General features: G+C 54.8%; 1 protein-coding gene and 1 long non-coding RNA gene across 2 annotated transcripts in view; one reads left to right on the top strand and one right to left on the bottom strand.

Moving 5' to 3' along the window:
- Positions 1-404: 404 nt before the first annotated feature.
- LOC145527777 (uncharacterized) overlaps positions 405-17,708 on the bottom strand; it is a 170,297-nt gene continuing 152,993 nt past the window's right edge. The window contains exons 22-23 of the long non-coding RNA XR_014069858.1: positions 10,108-10,219; positions 405-2,587 (exon numbers count right to left, since the gene is read on the bottom strand). This is a non-coding gene — a long non-coding RNA (uncharacterized LOC145527777). The remainder of the gene's footprint in view (positions 2,588-10,107; positions 10,220-17,708) is intronic.
- Positions 13,928-17,611, top strand: LOC145527742 (uncharacterized). The gene is made up of 3 exons (XM_081545809.1): positions 13,928-14,104; positions 14,504-14,816; positions 15,074-17,611. Exons 1-3 carry the CDS (start codon positions 13,970-13,972, stop codon positions 15,694-15,696), a joined length of 1,071 nt encoding a protein of 356 aa, XP_081401935.1. The 5' UTR covers positions 13,928-13,969; the 3' UTR covers positions 15,697-17,611.

The following is a 17,708-nucleotide window of genomic DNA, read 5'->3' as shown; positions in this document are numbered from 1 at the left end:
CCCCAGGCACTGATGTCCCACCCCCTCAGCGAGAACCTCCACCTCCACGTGCACCTCTACCTGCTCGGGCTTTGGCAAGAGAACCCGAGGCAGAGGAGGAGTCACCGCCTCGGCAGGGAGAGCCTGCCCTGGCTCCCGCGCAACACCCAGATGCCCACGATCACTCACCCAGCCCTGCAGGGAGAAAGAGACCCCGCTCTGGACAGAGACCCAGAGCCCTTGCTGGAAACACCACGTCCAGGGGAGCGGTCGGCTCTGCAGCCTCCATCCCTGTCTGCTCACCGTGGATGCCGGCAACTCGGTCTGCCCCCAGGGGACATGGAGTTCCTTTCCCCTGAACTGCTTTGCATTTGGTTTCTTTCCACCTTTCTGGTGATGTTTTATTTTTTGTATGGTTTCCTGTATTTTTGTTTTTTAAGTTGGGATTAGTAAACTTTTTCATCATTGTTGCAATCTGGGATCACTGTTGTGTAACTCTGGTGATACTGTGTTACCATCACCACTTTGTAGTTTCAGACCCGTTCGATCTTTATGCCCCACCCCCCAACAAAGCCTGGATTCAAGGCAAGCACGCCCTCTTCATCCCTCCCCCCGATCCTGAACACAATTTCATCTTTTCTTTCTGCATTCCTTCCTATATTCTTGGTGTCCCCAATCAATGACTCTCAGTGAAATGACTGAAGGAGTGTTTTTCGGACTCTCCACCTACTGTAAGACTCCATTGGAGAGTTCTCATTTTTATGTCATTTGAACTAGCCTTTGATAGCTGAAAGGACGGTGTACGTCCTTTCAAGATACCATGTGCCAAACGAAGCCCTTTTGGCAACTGCCATCATTATCTCCAGGCAGGCATTGCTGTTTGAAGGGTGACATCTCAGCCAGAAGGCAGAGGCTGAGCTCCTCTTGTTGCACCAGCTCCCAAAAGAAGCCAAGAAAGGGAGCTGGAACAACAAACCACCCCCATGCCCAGGAAAGCGTTCTTCATGACAGAAGGCTAGAAAATGACCCAACATCCTTGTGGCCCAGAACCACTCTAGAAAATCACTGTTCCATAAAAAAGAGAAACACATGGGAAGTTCCAAGGAGAGGCAATGCCCATGGCCAGTGTACTTGAGAGACGGCCTGACCGCTCCGGGGAAGACACGCACCGACGGAACCCCTTGGGAAACAGCAGTGATAGTCCTCACCGTCGTAAGGGTTTCCTCTGGGGACAACCTGCCCTGGGCACCACACGAGGGAGCAGACCGGCTTCTCTTCCTCTGCCCCCACACCATTCACTCATGAAGGCAGCTCAGGTGTTCTCATGCCCTGCCTGCCTGCCTGCCTGGCTCATCCGTGAGCTGTGACCACCTCCAGGGTAGGACTCCACCTTTTCCTCTCTGTGTACCGTGAATCTGCACACAGTGGGCTTTCAGAACCTTAGGAGACTTGAGCCATTCCCGCTCGAGCCAGAACCCTCCCCAGGAAGGAAAACAGCTGTGGAGTCATTTTGGCCCCAGCACTGGTTCCGAAAGCCTGGCGGCTCCTACAGCCTCTACGGTGTGAAGAGGGAGGTCCCTTTTGACAGAGCTTTCCGGCTCTCAGATCTAAGCTGTTGTTTCACTGTCAGCTGTGTCTTCCGTTGCAGCCAGGTGGGCCACGCTGCTCCAAAGGAGCTCACAAGCTGAGTTTCAAGGGAGGACAGGGATGGCTACAACGTGCTGCAAACTGAGTGAGGGTCCCCACAATCCTCAGCAAAGGTCTGTGGTGTGCAAGTGGGGAGTAGAGGGCCCCCAAGTTCCAAAGGAAGGGAGGTAGTCGGGAGCTAAAGCCCTTGGCTGCTGTGGTAGCAGCTGCAGATGGCAGCTCGTCCACAGTGCACTTCGAATGAGGTCATATGAGCGGGACTCTGGAAATGGCTCCGAAATCAAGAGAAAGGGGTCAGGGTATGTGGGAATCCGGCGGGGGTGGGGGGTGGATGAAGGAAGGTGTCCCTCCTCTCTCCAGTGCAATTTGGTTTGGTGAGTCTCAAAGCTACCAGATGGCACTTCCCAAGTCAGGCCCCCGCAGGAATCAGGGTGGGCTGCCTGCCTCGGCCCCTGCCACAGGGACAAGCCACACCAGTGGCCTCCCTGAGCTCCAATGGCCGGATCTGGGGGGTCCTGTCTGGGTGCACACCTCCTTGCTGTGGCCAAGTTCCCCCCTTCTCTGAGCACCAGCTTCATCCTCTCGAATGAGGACATCGATTGCTACCTTGGCACGTTACTCTCTTCATCCTCTGAAGGCTCATTAGGCTTATCCTACAATTACTAGCTGGCCCGAAGAGATATCTCCTGAATCCAGATTAACCTGGAGTCTCCCAGGCTCATCTGGCATGTCTTCCCTGAAGTCTGCCAAAACCCACACCCTTGCATTTCCAGGGACTCCCCTTAGCCAGCTGGGCAGAAAACCCAGCATGCTTCAAACAAGCTGACAGACAAGTGGGAGAGGACTCACGGGCAGACGGCTTCCCTCAGGTCTCGGGTGGAGCTCTGGGACCACAGCAGCAAAGGGCCATCCCAGCCCCTGGGCTCAGCAGCGCCCTCATTCTCAGGCCGGCGGCTCTGCCCTGAGGGGAGCAGGAACGTCACCAACTGCCGCAGGCGGACCTCAAGCCCCTCCCACTGCTGGAGCCTGACCTGCCCCGGCCCCACCCCTTCCCCTACCCCAGCAGGACGAGAGCTCGTCTTCCCCTGGCTTCCAACGGGAGGCCCGGCCCTGGGCCCCGATTGGGCACTGCCCCAGCCCGGAGCCAATCACAGTGGCCAGGGAGGTGGAACGCACCGATTGGCCAGGGCCAGGTCATGTGACCATACTCCCCAGGAAACTCAAATATTACCAAGGTTCCCTAAGAAACCAATGAACAAAATTATCCAGTAAAGGCAAACCGTAATTTTTAATGAGGCCAATGTCACAGAAAAAAAAAAAAAATGCTCCACAGTAAACTGCTCAAGGAAGCTACTAAATAAACTTTCAGAAAAGTGTAGTAGGTTTTTTTTTTTTAAATAGGGTGACGGAGAGATATACCTTTCCCATCTATGTGAATTTAGGTTTAAACTAGATTTCCCTTGGCTGTTATAGAAGACAAAAAACCCACATCACCCTCTTTCACTCCCCCCCACCCCCAAAAAGTGTTTTAATCTATTGAATTTTTGTGTCCTCAGTTGTGTCTGATTCACGGCAACTCACGAACTCTACACAGCCAGGCTCTTCCGTCCATGGAATTCAGGGCAATTTTTTCTGTCCCAGTAAATGCCCACCCTGGGTGATCCAAAGGCAAGGGCTCAGAGGCTCCTGAGAGACTAACTAACTCCTTTCAGCTGAGCACAGAGCTGGCTCCTCACTGGGATGCCTGTGGCCTGGGGCTCCCAGAGGGGAGAGCAGCACTCGCCCCACCGTGTGGTCACTGCTGGAAGTGCAGGCTGCTCCTCACTCCCCCTTGACAGTGTCCCTGAGGGCAGAACAGTGTGAATCGAATCAAGGTGGAAATGCAAACTCCAATGCAACCAACCTTCCCACAAGGTCTCCAAAACCACTCAGGAACAGGGAATTGGAAACTGCAGGGGATGACATGAATGGAGATGGAGACTGGACACCTTACACCGAGTTCACTTCCAGTTATCCCTAGACAAACTTTCCATGAAAACTTGTCACAAATCTAGAAGAACAATGAGCAGAAACCGGACACGTGCTTTGAGTCTTCACACACAAAACTAAAAGGCAGTCCACAAAAAAAACCCAGAGAATACAGTGGACTTTGCAAAATCAAAGATATCTACTGTGGGAAAGACCTCATGACAAAAGCAAAAGACAGGTCATACATCGCGAGACGAATGAGTGGAAACACAAAGCTTATCAAGGATGTGTCTCCAAACAGACAAAGAACGCCAACACAACAAGCCTGTGAAAACTAGGGAAAGGTCTGAAGGGACACCAGACGGAGGAAGACACACACAGAGTATCCCGGATGATGTCCAGCACTGAGGGCCTGAAGAAACAACAGTCTAGTTGCACCCCCTCAGGCCTGTGTGACCGTGGATGAGGCCTCTGTTTCCCGGTGGCTCTGAGACATGGACAGGGAGGAAGGGGAAGAGAAGTCACTTGCATTTCTAATACTCACAGCAAAGTCTTCCAATGAGAAGGGAATTATCACCCCCACTGCCAATGCCATTCACTGAAGTGATACCCACGAGTCCATCTACCCCAGAAGGGAAGGATGGACCTGTTCTCACAAAACGGCGAGAGATGGAAGGAGGAAGATCAAGCCCACACCAATCACTGGAAAGAGAAGCTGTGCTCAGGGCTTGAAAGAATTCCTATTGGGAAAATCATGTCACAGCCCCACATGGCAATCCACAGCTTCCATGCTATTCCTCCCAAAATGCCAATGCATTTTCGCACCGAACAAAGAATTGCAAAGGGGGTACGGAAACAGAAAGGAGCCTACATTGTCAATACAATCCGACGAAAAAGCCCCGATACGGACATCCAAGGTTGTGTGAAAGGAAATTAGACGACCAAACTAGGATCCTCAGGAGAGTATCGGAGAAGGCAATGGCGACCCACGCCAGTACTCTTGCCTGGAAAATGTCCTGGACGGAGGAGCCTGGTAGGCTGCAGGCCATGGGGTCATGCAGAGTCAGACACGACTGAAGTGACTTAGCCGCAGCAGCAGCAGCAGCAGGACAGTATGCTATTGGGAATACAACAACACACACAGATCCAGATCGATGGAATAAAGTTGAGGGTCCAGAAACAAACCCCAGCATCCATGGTCAACTCATCTCTGACACAGACGGGGAGAATATCCAAATGGGAACAGGAAAGCCTCTTCAATCAATGTCCATGGGAAAACCAGACAGCTACATCTGAAGAACGCTATTGGTTTTGATCTCATACCACCTCAATATCGGGGAAAAACCTCACCCTAAAGACTGATGTCATGAGATAGCTAGAAAGAAGCGTAGGTCAAAGGCTCCTTAACATCAGAGTCTCCTTGCCATTTGCTGGGCGGAGGTCGAAATGGGTCTCTTCAAGTAAGGGAAAGAGGTAAACGAAGTACACCACTGGGTTTCCATCCAATGGAACCTCTTCACAACAGAGAAGCTAAGCATTCACAAATGCAAAAGATAGGAAACGGAACACGAGAGACTCCTTGCAAGTGGTGTATCTGAGAAGGGGTTCATATGGAAAGAGACGAAGAATGCACAGCACTCAGATTCCAAGAAACACCACCACCACCCTTGACCCTTCCCCCATGACCAACTCTGACCTAAAGCCTTTCTCTCCCTCTAACCTATCCCTAAAACATAACCCTCATCTAATCATATACATGTGCATCCCTAGCATCCATCCATCCATCCACACACGAGAGAGAAAGAGGAAGACACAGACGGAATTGAGAAAGGAAAAGAGAGGGACACAGCCAGAGAGAGACACGGAACCAAAGAGAGGAAAGGAGTCGATGGTCCAGACTTTTCCTCAATCTGTCTCGAAGGTAGAAGCAATGACAGCGCCCTTCCACCCCAGAAGGGGGAAAAGGACGGAAGGTTTGGAGAGGAAACGACAAGAACGCAGGGAGCCAGTAGAAGCTCAGCCACCCGCAGAAGCCGAGCTGGGACACTTCAACAGAATCTCAATGGAAACAGAGGACCAGAAAGTTGGCTACTCTTTTCTATAAGAGAGGGAGACCTTCGAGTCTTCCTTTCGGTCCTCCAACTTGGATGCGGGGTCTCAAAACAGTCAGGAGGGGGAGTGCCTTTTCCTGGGTACCACGGCGCATCCAGGCCTCGTTCTGCCCCATTCTGTGCTGTGCCAGCCCTGGATGGAATCTTTCTTTCTGAAGTCTCAGCGCACGAGCTCCACGTGATATCGGCCCCAGGTGGAAAGGCATGGAGCTGCTCGTAGGCCGACAGGCCTAGGAAGCAGATGGGAGAATGACCCCCACTCTGCAGATGGAGAGACTGGGGAAACCCTGAGGGGCATATGGTTGTCAAGGGCCACACCACTTATGAGAAGAAGGAGCCTGGTCTGAGAGCAGCATGGTCCTCGGAGCTCAGGCCCTGGCTGAACCCAGGCCTCCCCAGGGCTGTGGGCTGGGCCGTGTGGGTGTCACTGTGCCTGCACATGGCCTAAGGGGGGTGATCGAGCAGTCAGAAACCCAGAGATTCCCTTGGGAAGTTTTGGGGAAGGGACCTCAGCACGAACCCCAGGAGATGATGTCACCTGCCGGCAACAGAACCCATCAGAACCCGCAATCCGGGTATCCAGGCCTCCAGAGCGGAGAGGAGCCCCCAGCCAGATCACTTGCTGCCAAGATGTTCTGCTGTTTGCCCCTGCCCAGAGGCCGGGGCCTCAGGAGAGCTCACAGGCAGTGTGCGTGGGCACCCTGTCGACGTTGGCTCAGGACACCCCCGAGAGGCCTCTGGCCCTTTGCCCGGAGAAACAGAAAGGTAACACGGGGAGCCCCAGGCCGGGCCAGGCCACCTCTCCCATGCCACCCGGAAACACCGGGTCCTTTGCCTGTGTGTGGGGATGCGGGTTTCTCGGGGTGTGTCTCCCTCAAGGAAGCCCAGGCGGATGTGGGGTCAGAAGCCTGTGGACAAGTTGTGTCCACACCCCGGGGCAGAGCAGGCTGGGCGGGATGGGGAGAGTGTGGGCAGCGCCAGCCCGCCAGGCTGACCTCACACCCTCAGATGGGTCTCTTTCCTCCCGGGTGGGGATCTGAGCAGACACACGTCTCTGACCCTTCTGGGAAGAGAAGTTCGAGCAGGCAGAAGCAGCGGCTCCACTGGCCAGGCCCAGCTCGGAAAACTCCCAGCATGGCTGGCTGACGGTCACTGTCGTTGCAGAGCTTCCCACGGGATGAGGCCGAGGACGGGGACACCCCATCCAGCTCCCAGAGGGAGGGGTCGGAGCACCACCCGCCCGCCCGTGAGGCCCAGTGCAGGCTCCAGGTCAGCGTGCCCACGGAGGCATCAGCCCCACCGGGGGAGACGCGGAGGTGGGGAAGGCCTGCTGCCGAGACACCGCCCAGGATACAGCCGGCGGCCCAGTCTGAGGCGGCCACGGAGCTCAGCACACCCGGCTCCGACCCAGAGTCCAGAGAACCCCGGCCTCTGAGGCACCAGGAGGACCTGGAGCCCAGCACGCCAGAGCACAGAGGTGAGGACGTTGGGGCTGGTGCACGGGAGTGTGTGGGGAGGGGTGCTGAGCTACACAGGGACGAGTCCCCGAAAGCTGCTGCTGGGCCTGCAGCAAGCGCTGGCCTCACACCCCCCGCCCCCCATCTTGCACACTTCAGTCCCAAAAGACATCTGACGCTGGGTATTCTTTGGGAACCTCTTGGAAGGTTTCTGTCCCGGGGTACGCACATACCAAGGCTGGCCTGTGGGCAAACCTTGCTTCTCCCCCAACTCTAGCACTGGCCTCCAACTGGAACCAGGCTCCACTTCCCAGACCTGTCCCTAAAGAGGTGGTGGCTCCAGGTGCAGGACCCAGGGATCCACCGAGGGCAGATGGAGAACCGAGACTTGCCCTCGCAGAGACACCAGGCCAGCTGGGTACTGGCCAGCACACCGGGCAGATCGGATCTCCGTGCCTGCAGGACCCCCAGCCCCAGGCACTGATGTCCCACCCCCTCAGCGAGAACCTCCACCTCCACGTGCACCTCTACCTGCTCGGGCTTTGGCAAGAGAACCCGAGGCAGAGGAGGAGTCACCGCCTCGGCAGGGAGAGCCTGCCCTGGCTCCCGCGCAACACCCAGATGCCCACGATCACTCACCCAGCCCTGCAGGGAGAAAGAGCCCCCGCTCTGGACGGAGACCCAGAGCCCTTGCCGGAAACACCACGTCCAGGGGAGCGGTCGGCTCTGCAGCCTCCATCCCTGTCTGCTCACCGTGGATGCCGGCAACTCGGTCTGCCCCCAGGGGACATGGAGTTCCTTTCCCCTGAACTGCTTTGCATTTGGTTTGTTTCCACCTTTCTGGTAATGTTTTATTTTTTGTATGGTTTCCTGTATTTTTGTTGGTTAAGTTGGGATTAGTAAACTTTTTCATCATTGTTGCAATCTGGGATCACTGTTGTTTAACTCTGGTGATACTGTGTTACCATCACCACTTTGTAGTTTCAGACCCGTTCGATCTTTATGCCCCACCCCCCAACAAAGCCTGGATTCAAGGCAAGCACGCCCTGTTCATCCCTCCCCCGATCCTGAACACAATTTCATCTTTTCTTTCTGCATTCCTTCCTATATTCTTGGTGTCCCCAATCAATGACTCTCAGTGAAATGACTGAAGGAGTGTTTTTCGGACTCTCCACCTACTGTAAGACTCCATTGGAGAGTTCTCATTTTTATGTCATTTGAACTAGCCTTTGATAGCTGAAAGGACGGTGTACGTCCTTTCAAGATACCATGTGCCAAACGAAGCCCTTTTGGCAACTGCCATCATTATCTCCAGGCAGGCATTGCTGTTTGAAGGGTGACATCTCAGCCAGAAGGCAGAGGCTGAGCTCCTCTTGTTGCACCAGCTCCCAAAAGAAGCCAAGAAAGGGAGCTGGAACAACAAACCACCCCCATGCCCAGGAAAGCGTTCTTCATGACAGAAGGCTAGAAAATGACCCAACATCCTTGTGGCCCAGAACCACTCTAGAAAATCACTGTTCCATAAAAAAGAGAAACACATGGGAAGTTCCAAGGAGAGGCAATGCCCATGGCCAGTGTACTTGAGAGACGGCCTGACCGCTCCGGGGAAGACACGCACCGACGGAACCCCTTGGGAAACAGCAGTGATAGTCCTCACCGTCGTAAGGGTTTCCTCTGGGGACAACCTGCCCTGGGCACCACACGAGGGAGCAGACCGGCTTCTCTTCCTCTGCCCCCACACCATTCACTCATGAAGGCAGCTCAGGTGTTCTCATGCCCTGCCTGCCTGCCTGCCTGGCTCATCCGTGAGCTGTGACCACCTCCAGGGTAGGACTCCACCTTTTCCTCTCTGTGTACCGTGAATCTGCACACAGTGGGCTTTCAGAACCTTAGGAGACTTGAGCCATTCCCGCTCGAGCCAGAACCCTCCCCAGGAAGGAAAACAGCTGTGGAGTCATTTTGGCCCCAGCACTGGTTCCGAAAGCCTGGCGGCTCCTACAGCCTCTACGGTGTGAAGAGGGAGGTCCCTTTTGACAGAGCTTTCCGGCTCTCAGATCTAAGCTGTTGTTTCACTGTCAGCTGTGTCTTCCGTTGCAGCCAGGTGGGCCACGCTGCTCCAAAGGAGCTCACAATCTGAGTTTCAAGGGAGGACAGGGATGGCTACAACGTGCTGCAAACTGAGTGAGGGTCCCCACAATCCTCAGCAAAGGTCTGTGGTGTGCAAGTGGGGAGTAGAGGGCCCCCAAGTTCCAAAGGAAGGGAGGTAGTCGGGAGCTAAAGCCCTTGGCTGCTGTGGTAGCAGCTGCAGATGGCAGCTCGTCCACAGTGCACTTCGAATGAGGTCATATGAGCGGGACTCTGGAAATGGCTCCGAAATCAAGAGAAAGGGGTCAGGGTATGTGGGAATCCGGCGGGGGTGGGGGGTGGATGAAGGAAGGTGTCCCTCCTCTCTCCAGTGCAATTTGGTTTGGTGAGTCTCAAAGCTACCAGATGGCACTTCCCAAGTCAGGCCCCCGCAGGAATCAGGGTGGGCTGCCTGCCTCGGCCCCTGCCACAGGGACAAGCCACACCAGTGGCCTCCCTGAGCTCCAATGGCCGGATCTGGGGGGTCCTGTCTGGGTGCACACCTCCTTGCTGTGGCCAAGTTCCCCCCTTCTCTGAGCACCAGCTTCATCCTCTCGAATGAGGACATCGATTGCTACCTTGGCACGTTACTCTCTTCATCCTCTGAAGGCTCATTAGGCTTATCCTACAATTACTAGCTGGCCCGAAGAGATATCTCCTGAATCCAGATTAACCTGGAGTCTCCCAGGCTCATCTGGCATGTCTTCCCTGAAGTCTGCCAAAACCCACACCCTTGCATTTCCAGGGACTCCCCTTAGCCAGCTGGGCAGAAAACCCAGCATGCTTCAAACAAGCTGACAGACAAGTGGGAGAGGACTCACGGGCAGACGGCTTCCCTCAGGTCTCGGGTGGAGCTCTGGGACCACAGCAGCAACGGGCCATCCCAGCCCCTGGGCTCAGCAGCGCCCTCATTCTCAGGCCGGCGGCTCTGCCCTGAGGGGAGCAGGAACGTCACCAACTGCCGCAGGCGGACCTCAAGCCCCTCCCACTGCTGGAGCCTGACCTGCCCCGGCCCCACCCCTTCCCCTACCCCAGCAGGACGAGAGCTCGTCTTCCCCTGGCTTCCAACGGGAGGCCCGGCCCTGGGCCCCGATTGGGCACTGCCCCAGCCCGGAGCCAATCACAGTGGCCAGGGAGGTGGAACGCACCGATTGGCCAGGGCCAGGTCATGTGACCATACTCCCCAGGAAACTCAAATATTACCAAGGTTCCCTAAGAAACCAATGAACAAAATTATCCAGTAAAGGCAAACCGTACTTTTTAATGAGGCCAATGTCACAGAAAAAAAAAAAAATGCTCCACAATAAACTGCTCAAGGAAGCTACCAAATAAACTTTCAGAAAAGTGTAGTAGTTTTTTTTTTTTTTTTTAATAGGGTGACGGAGAGATATACCTTTCCCATCTATGTGAATTTAGGTTTAAACTAGATTTCCCTTGGCTGTTATATAAGACAAAAAAACCCACATCACCCTCTTTCACTCCCCCCCACCCCCAAAAAGTGTTTTAATCTATTGAATTTTTGTGTCCTCAGTTGTGTGTGATTCACGGCAACTCACGAACTCTACACAGCCAGGCTCTTCCGTCCATGGAATTCAGGGCAATTTTTTCTGTCCCAGTAAATGCCCACCCTGGGTGATCCAAAGGCAAGGGCTCAGAGGCTCCTGAGAGACTAACTAACTCCTTTCAGCTGAGCACAGAGCTGGCTCCTCACTGGGATGCCTGTGGCCTGGGGCTCCCAGAGGGGAGAGCAGCACTCGCCCCACCGTGTGGTCACTGCTGGAAGTGCAGGCTGCTCCTCACTCCCCCTTGACTGTGTCCCTGAGGGCAGAACAGTGTGAATCGAATCAAGGTGGAAATGCAAACTCCAATGCAACCAACCTTCCCACAAGGTCTCCAAAACCACTCAGGAACAGGGAATTGGAAACTGCAGGGGATGACATGAATGGAGATGGAGACTTGACACCTTACACCGAGTTCACTTCCAGTTATCCCTAGACAAACTTTCCATGAAAACTTGTCACAAATCTAGAAGAACAATGAGCAGAAACCGGACACGTGCTTTGAGTCTTCACACACAAAACTAAAAGGCAGTCCACAAAAAAAAACCCAGAGAATACAGTGGACTTTGCAAAATCAAAGATATCTACTGTGGGAAAGACCTCATGACAAAAGCAAAAGACAGGTCATACATCGCGAGACGAATGAGTGGAAACACAAAGCTTATCAAGGATGTGTCTCCAAACAGACAAAGAACGCCAACACAACAAGCCTGTGAAAACTAGGGAAAGGTCTGAAGGGACACCAGACGGAGGAACACACACAGAGTATCCCGGATGATGTCCAGCACTGAGGGCCTGAAGAAACAACAGTCTAGTTGCACCCCCTCAGGCCTGTGTGACCGTGGATGAGGCCTCTGTTTCCCGGTGGCTCTGAGACATGGACAGGGAGGAAGGGGAAGAGAAGTCACTTGCATTTCTAATACTCACAGCAAAGTCTTCCAATGAGAAGGGAATTATCACCCCCACTGCCAATGCCATTCACTGAAGTGATACCCACGAGTCCATCTACCCCAGAAGGGAAGGATGGACCTGTTCTCATACAACGGCGAGAGATGGAAGGAGGAAGATCAAGCCCACACCAATCACTGGAAAGAGAAGCTGTGCTCAGGGCTTGAAAGAATTCCTATTGGGAAAATCATGTCACAGCCCCACATGGCAATCCACAGCTTCCATGCTATTCCTCCCAAAATGCCAATGCATTTTCGCACCGAACAAAGAATTGCAAAGGGGGTACGGAAACAGAAAGGAGCCTACATTGTCAATACAATCCGACGAAAAAGCCCCGATACGGACATCCAAGGTTGTGTGAAAGGAAATTAGACGACCAAACTAGGATCCTCAGGAGAGTATCGGAGAAGGCAATGGCGACCCACTCCAGTACTCTTGCCTGGAAAATGTCCTGGACGGAGGAGCCTGGTAGGCTGCAGGCCATGGGGTCATGCAGAGTCAGACACGACTGAAGTGACTTAGCCGCAGCAGCAGCAGCAGCAGGACAGTATGCTATTGGGAATACAACAACACACACAGATCCAGATCGATGGAATAAAGTTGAGGGTCCAGAAACAAACCCCAGCATCCATGGTCAACTCATCTCTGACACAGACGGGGAGAATATCCAAATGGGAACAGGAAAGCCTCTTCAATCAATGTCCATGGGAAAACCAGACAGCTACATCTGAAGAACGCTATTGGTTTTGATCTCATACCACCTCAATATCGGGGAAAAACCTCACCCTAAAGACTGATGTCATGAGATAGCTAGAAAGAAGCGTAGGTCAAAGGCTCCTTAACATCAGAGTCTCCTTGCCATTTGCTGGGCGGAGGTCGAAATGGGTCTCTTCAAGTAAGGGAAAGAGGTAAACGAAGTACACCACTGGGTTTCCATCCAATGGAACCTCTTCACAACAGAGAAGCTAAGCATTCACAAATGCAAAAGATAGGAAACGGAACATGAGAGACTCCTTGCAAGTGGTGTATCTGAGAAGGGGTTCATATGGAAAGAGACGAAGAATGCACAGCACTCAGATTCCAAGAAACACCACCACCACCCTTGACCCTTCCCCCATGACCAACTCTGACCTAAAGCCTTTCTCTCCCTCTAACCTATCCCTAAAACATAACCCTCATCTAATCATATACATGTGCATCCCTAGCATCCATCCATCCATCCACACACGAGAGAGAAAGAGGAAGACACAGACGGAATTGAGAAAGGAAAAGAGAGGGACACAGCCAGAGAGAGACACGGAACCAAAGAGAGGAAAGGAGTCGATGGTCCAGACTTTTCCTCAATCTGTCTCGAAGGTAGAAGCAATGACAGCGCCCTTCCACCCCAGAAGGGGGAAAAGGACGGAAGGTTTGGAGAGGAAAAGACAAGAACGCAGGGAGCCAGTAGAAGCTCAGCCACCCGCAGAAGCCGAGCTGGGACACTTCAACAGAATCTCAATGGAAACAGAGGACCAGAAAGTTGGCTACTCTTTTCTATAAGAGAGGGAGACCTTCGAGTCTTCCTTTCGGTCCTCCAACTTGGATGCGGGGTCTCAAAACAGTCAGGAGGGGGAGTGCCTTTTCCTGGGTACCACGGCGCATCCAGGCCTCGTTCTGCCCCATTCTGTGCTGTGCCAGCCCTGGATGGAATCTTTCTTTCTGAAGTCTCAGTGCACGAGCTCCACGTGATATCGGCCCCAGGTGGAAAGGCATGGAGCTGCTCGTAGGCCGACAGGCCTAGGAAGCAGATGGGAGAATGACCCCCACTCTGCAGATGGAGAGACTGGGGAAACCCTGAGGGGCATATGGTTGTCAAGGGCCACACCACTTATGAGAAGAAGGAGCCTGGTCTGAGAGCAGCATGGTCCTCGGAGCTCAGGCCCTGGCTGAACCCAGGCCTCCCCAGGGCTGTGGGCTGGGCCGTGTGGGTGTCACTGTGCCTGCACATGGCCTAAGGGGGGTGATCGAGCAGTCAGAAACCCAGAGATTCCCTTGGGAAGTTTTGGGGAAGGGACCTCAGCACGAACCCCAGGAGATGATGTCACCTGCCGGCAACAGAACCCAACAGAACCCGCAATCCGGGTATCCAGGCCTCCAGAGCGGAGAGGAGCCCCCAGCCAGATCACTTGCTGCCAAGATGTTCTGCTGTTTGCCCCTGCCCAGAGGCCGGGGCCTCAGGAGAGCTCACAGGCAGTGTGCGTGGGCACCCTGTCGACGTTGGCTCAGGACACCCCCGAGAGGCCTCTGGCCCTTTGCCCGGAGAAACAGAAAGGTAACACGGGGAGCCCCAGGCCGGGCCAGGCCACCTCTCCCATGCCACCCGGAAACACCGGGTCCTTTGCCTGTGTGTGGGGATGCGGGTTTCTCGGGCTGTGTCCCCCTCAAGGAAGCCCAGGCGGATGTGGGGTCAGAAGCCTGTGGACAAGTTGTGTCCACACCCCAGGGGAGAGCAGGCTGGGCGGGATGGGGAGAGTGTGGGCAGCGCCGGCCCGCCAGGCTGACCTCACACCCTCAGATGGGTCTCTTTCCTCCCGGGTGGGGATCTGAGCAGACACACGTCTCTGACCCTTCTGGGAAGAGAAGTTCGAGCAGGCAGAAGCAGCGGCTCCACTGGCCAGGCCCAGCTCGGAAAACTCCCAGCATGGCTGGCTGACGGTCACTGTCGTTGCAGAGCTTCCCACGTGACGAGGCCGAGGACGGGGACACCCCATCCAGCTCCCAGAGGGAGGGGTCGGAGCACCACCCGCCCGCCCGTGAGGCCCAGTGCAGGCTCCAGGTCAGCGTGCCCACGGAGGCATCAGCCCCACCGGGGGAGACGCGGAGGTGGGGAAGGCCTGCTGCCGAGACACCGCCCAGGATACAGCCGGCGGCCCAGTCTGAGGCTGCCACGGAGCTCAGCACACCCGGCTCCGACCCAGAGTCCAGAGAACCCCGGCCTCTGAGGCACCAGGAGGACCTGGAGCCCAGCACGCCAGAGCACAGAGGTGAGGACGCTGGGGCTGGTGCACGGGAGTGTGTGGGGAGGGGTGCTGAGCTACACAGGGACGAGTCCCCGAAAGCTGCTGCTGGGCCTGCAGCAAGCGCTGGCCTCACACCCCCCGCCCCCCATCTTGCACACTTCAGTCCCAAAAGACATCTGACGCTGGGTATTCTTTGGGAACCTCTTGGAAGGTTTCTGTCCCGGGGTACGCACATGCCAAGGCTGGCCTGTGGGCAAACTTTGCTTCTCCCCCAACTCTAGCACTGGCCTCCAACTGGAACCAGGCTCCACTTCCCAGACCTGTCCCTAAAGAGGTGGTGGCTCCAGGTGCAGGACCCAGGGATCCACCGAGGGCAGATGGAGAAGCGAGACTTGCCCTCGCAGAGACACCAGGCCAGCTGGGTACTGGCCAGCACACCGGGCAGATCGGATCTCCGTGCCTGCAGGACCCCCAGCCCCAGGCACTGATGTCCCACCCCCTCAGCGAGAACCTCCACCTCCACGTGCACCTCTACCTGCTCGGGCTTTGGCAAGAGAACCCGAGGCAGAGGAGGAGTCACCGCCTCGGCAGGGAGAGCCTGCCCTGGCTCCCGCGCAACACCCAGATGCCCACGATCACTCACCCAGCCCTGCAGGGAGAAAGAGCCCCCGCTCTGGACAGAGACCCAGAGCCCTTGCCGGAAACACCACGTCCAGGGGAGCGGTCGGCTCTGCAGCCTCCATCCCTGTCTGCTCACCGTGGATGCCGGCAACTCGGTCTGCCCCCAGGGGACATGGAGTTCCTTTCCCCTGAACTGCTTTGCATTTGGTTTCTTTCCACCTTTCTGGTGATGTTTTATTTTTTGTATGGTTTCCTGTATTTTTGTTTTTTAAGTTGGGATTAGTAAACTTTTTCATCATTGTTGCAATCTGGGATCACTGTTGTGTAACTCTGGTGATACTGTGTTACCATCACCACTTTGTAGTTTCAGACCCGTTCGATCTTTATGCCCCACCCCCCAACAAAGCCTGGATTCAAGGCAAGCACGCCCTGTTCATCCCTCCCCCCGATCCTGAACACAATTTCATCTTTTCTTTCTGCATTCCTTCCTATATTCTTGGTGTCCCCAATCAATGACTCTCAGTGAAATGACTGAAGGAGTGTTTTTCGGACTCTCCACCTACTGTAAGACTCCATTGGAGAGTTCTCATTTTTATGTCATTTGAACTAGCCTTTGATAGCTGAAAGGACGGTGTACGTCCTTTCAAGATACCATGTGCCAAACGAAGCCCTTTTGGCAACTGCCATCATTATCTCCAGGCAGGCATTGCTGTTTGAAGGGTGACATCTCAGCCAGAAGGCAGAGGCTGAGCTCCTCTTGTTGCACCAGCTCCCAAAAGAAGCCAAGAAAGGGAGCTGGAACAACAAACCACCCCCATGCCCAGGAAAGCGTTCTTCATGACAGAAGGCTAGAAAATGACCCAACATCCTTGTGGCCCAGAACCACTCTAGAAAATCACTGTTCCATAAAAAAGAGAAACACATGGGAAGTTCCAAGGAGAGGCAATGCCCATGGCCAGTGTACTTGAGAGACGGCCTGACCGCTCCGGGGAAGACACGCACCGACGGAACCCCTTGGGAAACAGCAGTGATAGTCCTCACCGTCGTAAGGGTTTCCTCTGGGGACAACCTGCCCTGGGCACCACACGAGGGAGCAGACCGGCTTCTCTTCCTCTGCCCCCACACCATTCACTCATGAAGGCAGCTCAGGTGTTCTCATGCCCTGCCTGCCTGCCTGCCTGGCTCATCCGTGAGCTGTGACCACCTCCAGGGTAGGACTCCACCTTTTCCTCTCTGTGTACCGTGAATCTGCACACAGTGGGCTTTCAGAACCTTAGGAGACTTGAGCCATTCCCGCTCGAGCCAGAACCCTCCCCAGGAAGGAAAACAGCTGTGGAGTCATTTTGGCCCCAGCACTGGTTCCGAAAGCCTGGCGGCTCCTACAGCCTCTACGGTGTGAAGAGGGAGGTCCCTTTTGACAGAGCTTTCCGGCTCTCAGATCTAAGCTGTTGTTTCACTGTCAGCTGTGTCTTCCGTTGCAGCCAGGTGGGCCACGCTGCTCCAAAGGAGCTCACAATCTGAGTTTCAAGGGAGGACAGGGATGGCTACAACGTGCTGCAAACTGAGTGAGGGTCCCCACAATCCTCAGCAAAGGTCTGTGGTGTGCAAGTGGGGAGTAGAGGGCCCCCAAGTTCCAAAGGAAGGGAGGTAGTCGGGAGCTAAAGCCCTTGGCTGCTGTGGTAGCAGCTGCAGATGGCAGCTCGTCCACAGTGCACTTCGAATGAGGTCATATGAGCGGGACTCTGGAAATGGCTCCGAAATCAAGAGAAAGGGGTCAGGGTATGTGGGAATCCGGCGGGGGTGGGGGGTGGATGAAGGAAGGTGTCCCTCCTCTCTCCAGTGCAATTTGGTTTGGTGAGTCTCAAAGCTACCAGATGGCACTTCCCAAGTCAGGCCCCCGCAGGAATCAGGGTGGGCTGCCTGCCTCGGCCCCTGCCACAGGGACAAGCCACACCAGTGGCCTCCCTGAGCTCCAATGGCCGGATCTGGGGGGTCCTGTCTGGGTGCACACCTCCTTGCTGTGGCCAAGTTCCCCCCTTCTCTGAGCACCAGCTTCATCCTCTCGAATGAGGACATCGATTGCTACCTTGGCACGTTACTCTCTTCATCCTCTGAAGGCTCATTAGGCTTATCCTACAATTACTAGCTGGCCCGAAGAGATATCTCCTGAATCCAGATTAACCTGGAGTCTCCCAGGCTCATCTGGCATGTCTTCCCTGAAGTCTGCCAAAACCCACACCCTTGCATTTCCAGGGACTCCCCTTAGCCAGCTGGGCAGAAAACCCAGCATGCTTC

The sequence above is a fragment of the Giraffa tippelskirchi genome, chromosome 11, assembly GCF_054371585.1.
Source record: "Giraffa tippelskirchi isolate mGirTip1 chromosome 11, T2T-mGirTip1v1.2.pri, whole genome shotgun sequence".
In the NCBI taxonomy this organism is placed as follows: Eukaryota; Metazoa; Chordata; class Mammalia; order Artiodactyla; family Giraffidae; genus Giraffa; species Giraffa tippelskirchi.
This window is presented reverse-complemented; position numbering and strand designations above follow the sequence as displayed.

What these genes read in the sequence shown, in the direction of transcription:
- LOC145527742 (XM_081545809.1), top strand. Translation starts at nt 13,970, where the DNA reads ATGTTCTGCTGTTTGCCCCTGCCCAGAGGCCGGGGCCTCAGGAGAGCT. An exon ending in TTGCCCGGAGAAACAGAAAG is followed by an intron (nt 14,105 to 14,503) that starts GTAACACGGGGA and finishes CTGTCGTTGCAG; the next exon opens with AGCTTCCCACGTGACGAGGC. An exon ending in CAGCACGCCAGAGCACAGAG is followed by an intron (nt 14,817 to 15,073) that starts GTGAGGACGCTG and finishes CCCCAACTCTAG; the next exon opens with CACTGGCCTCCAACTGGAAC.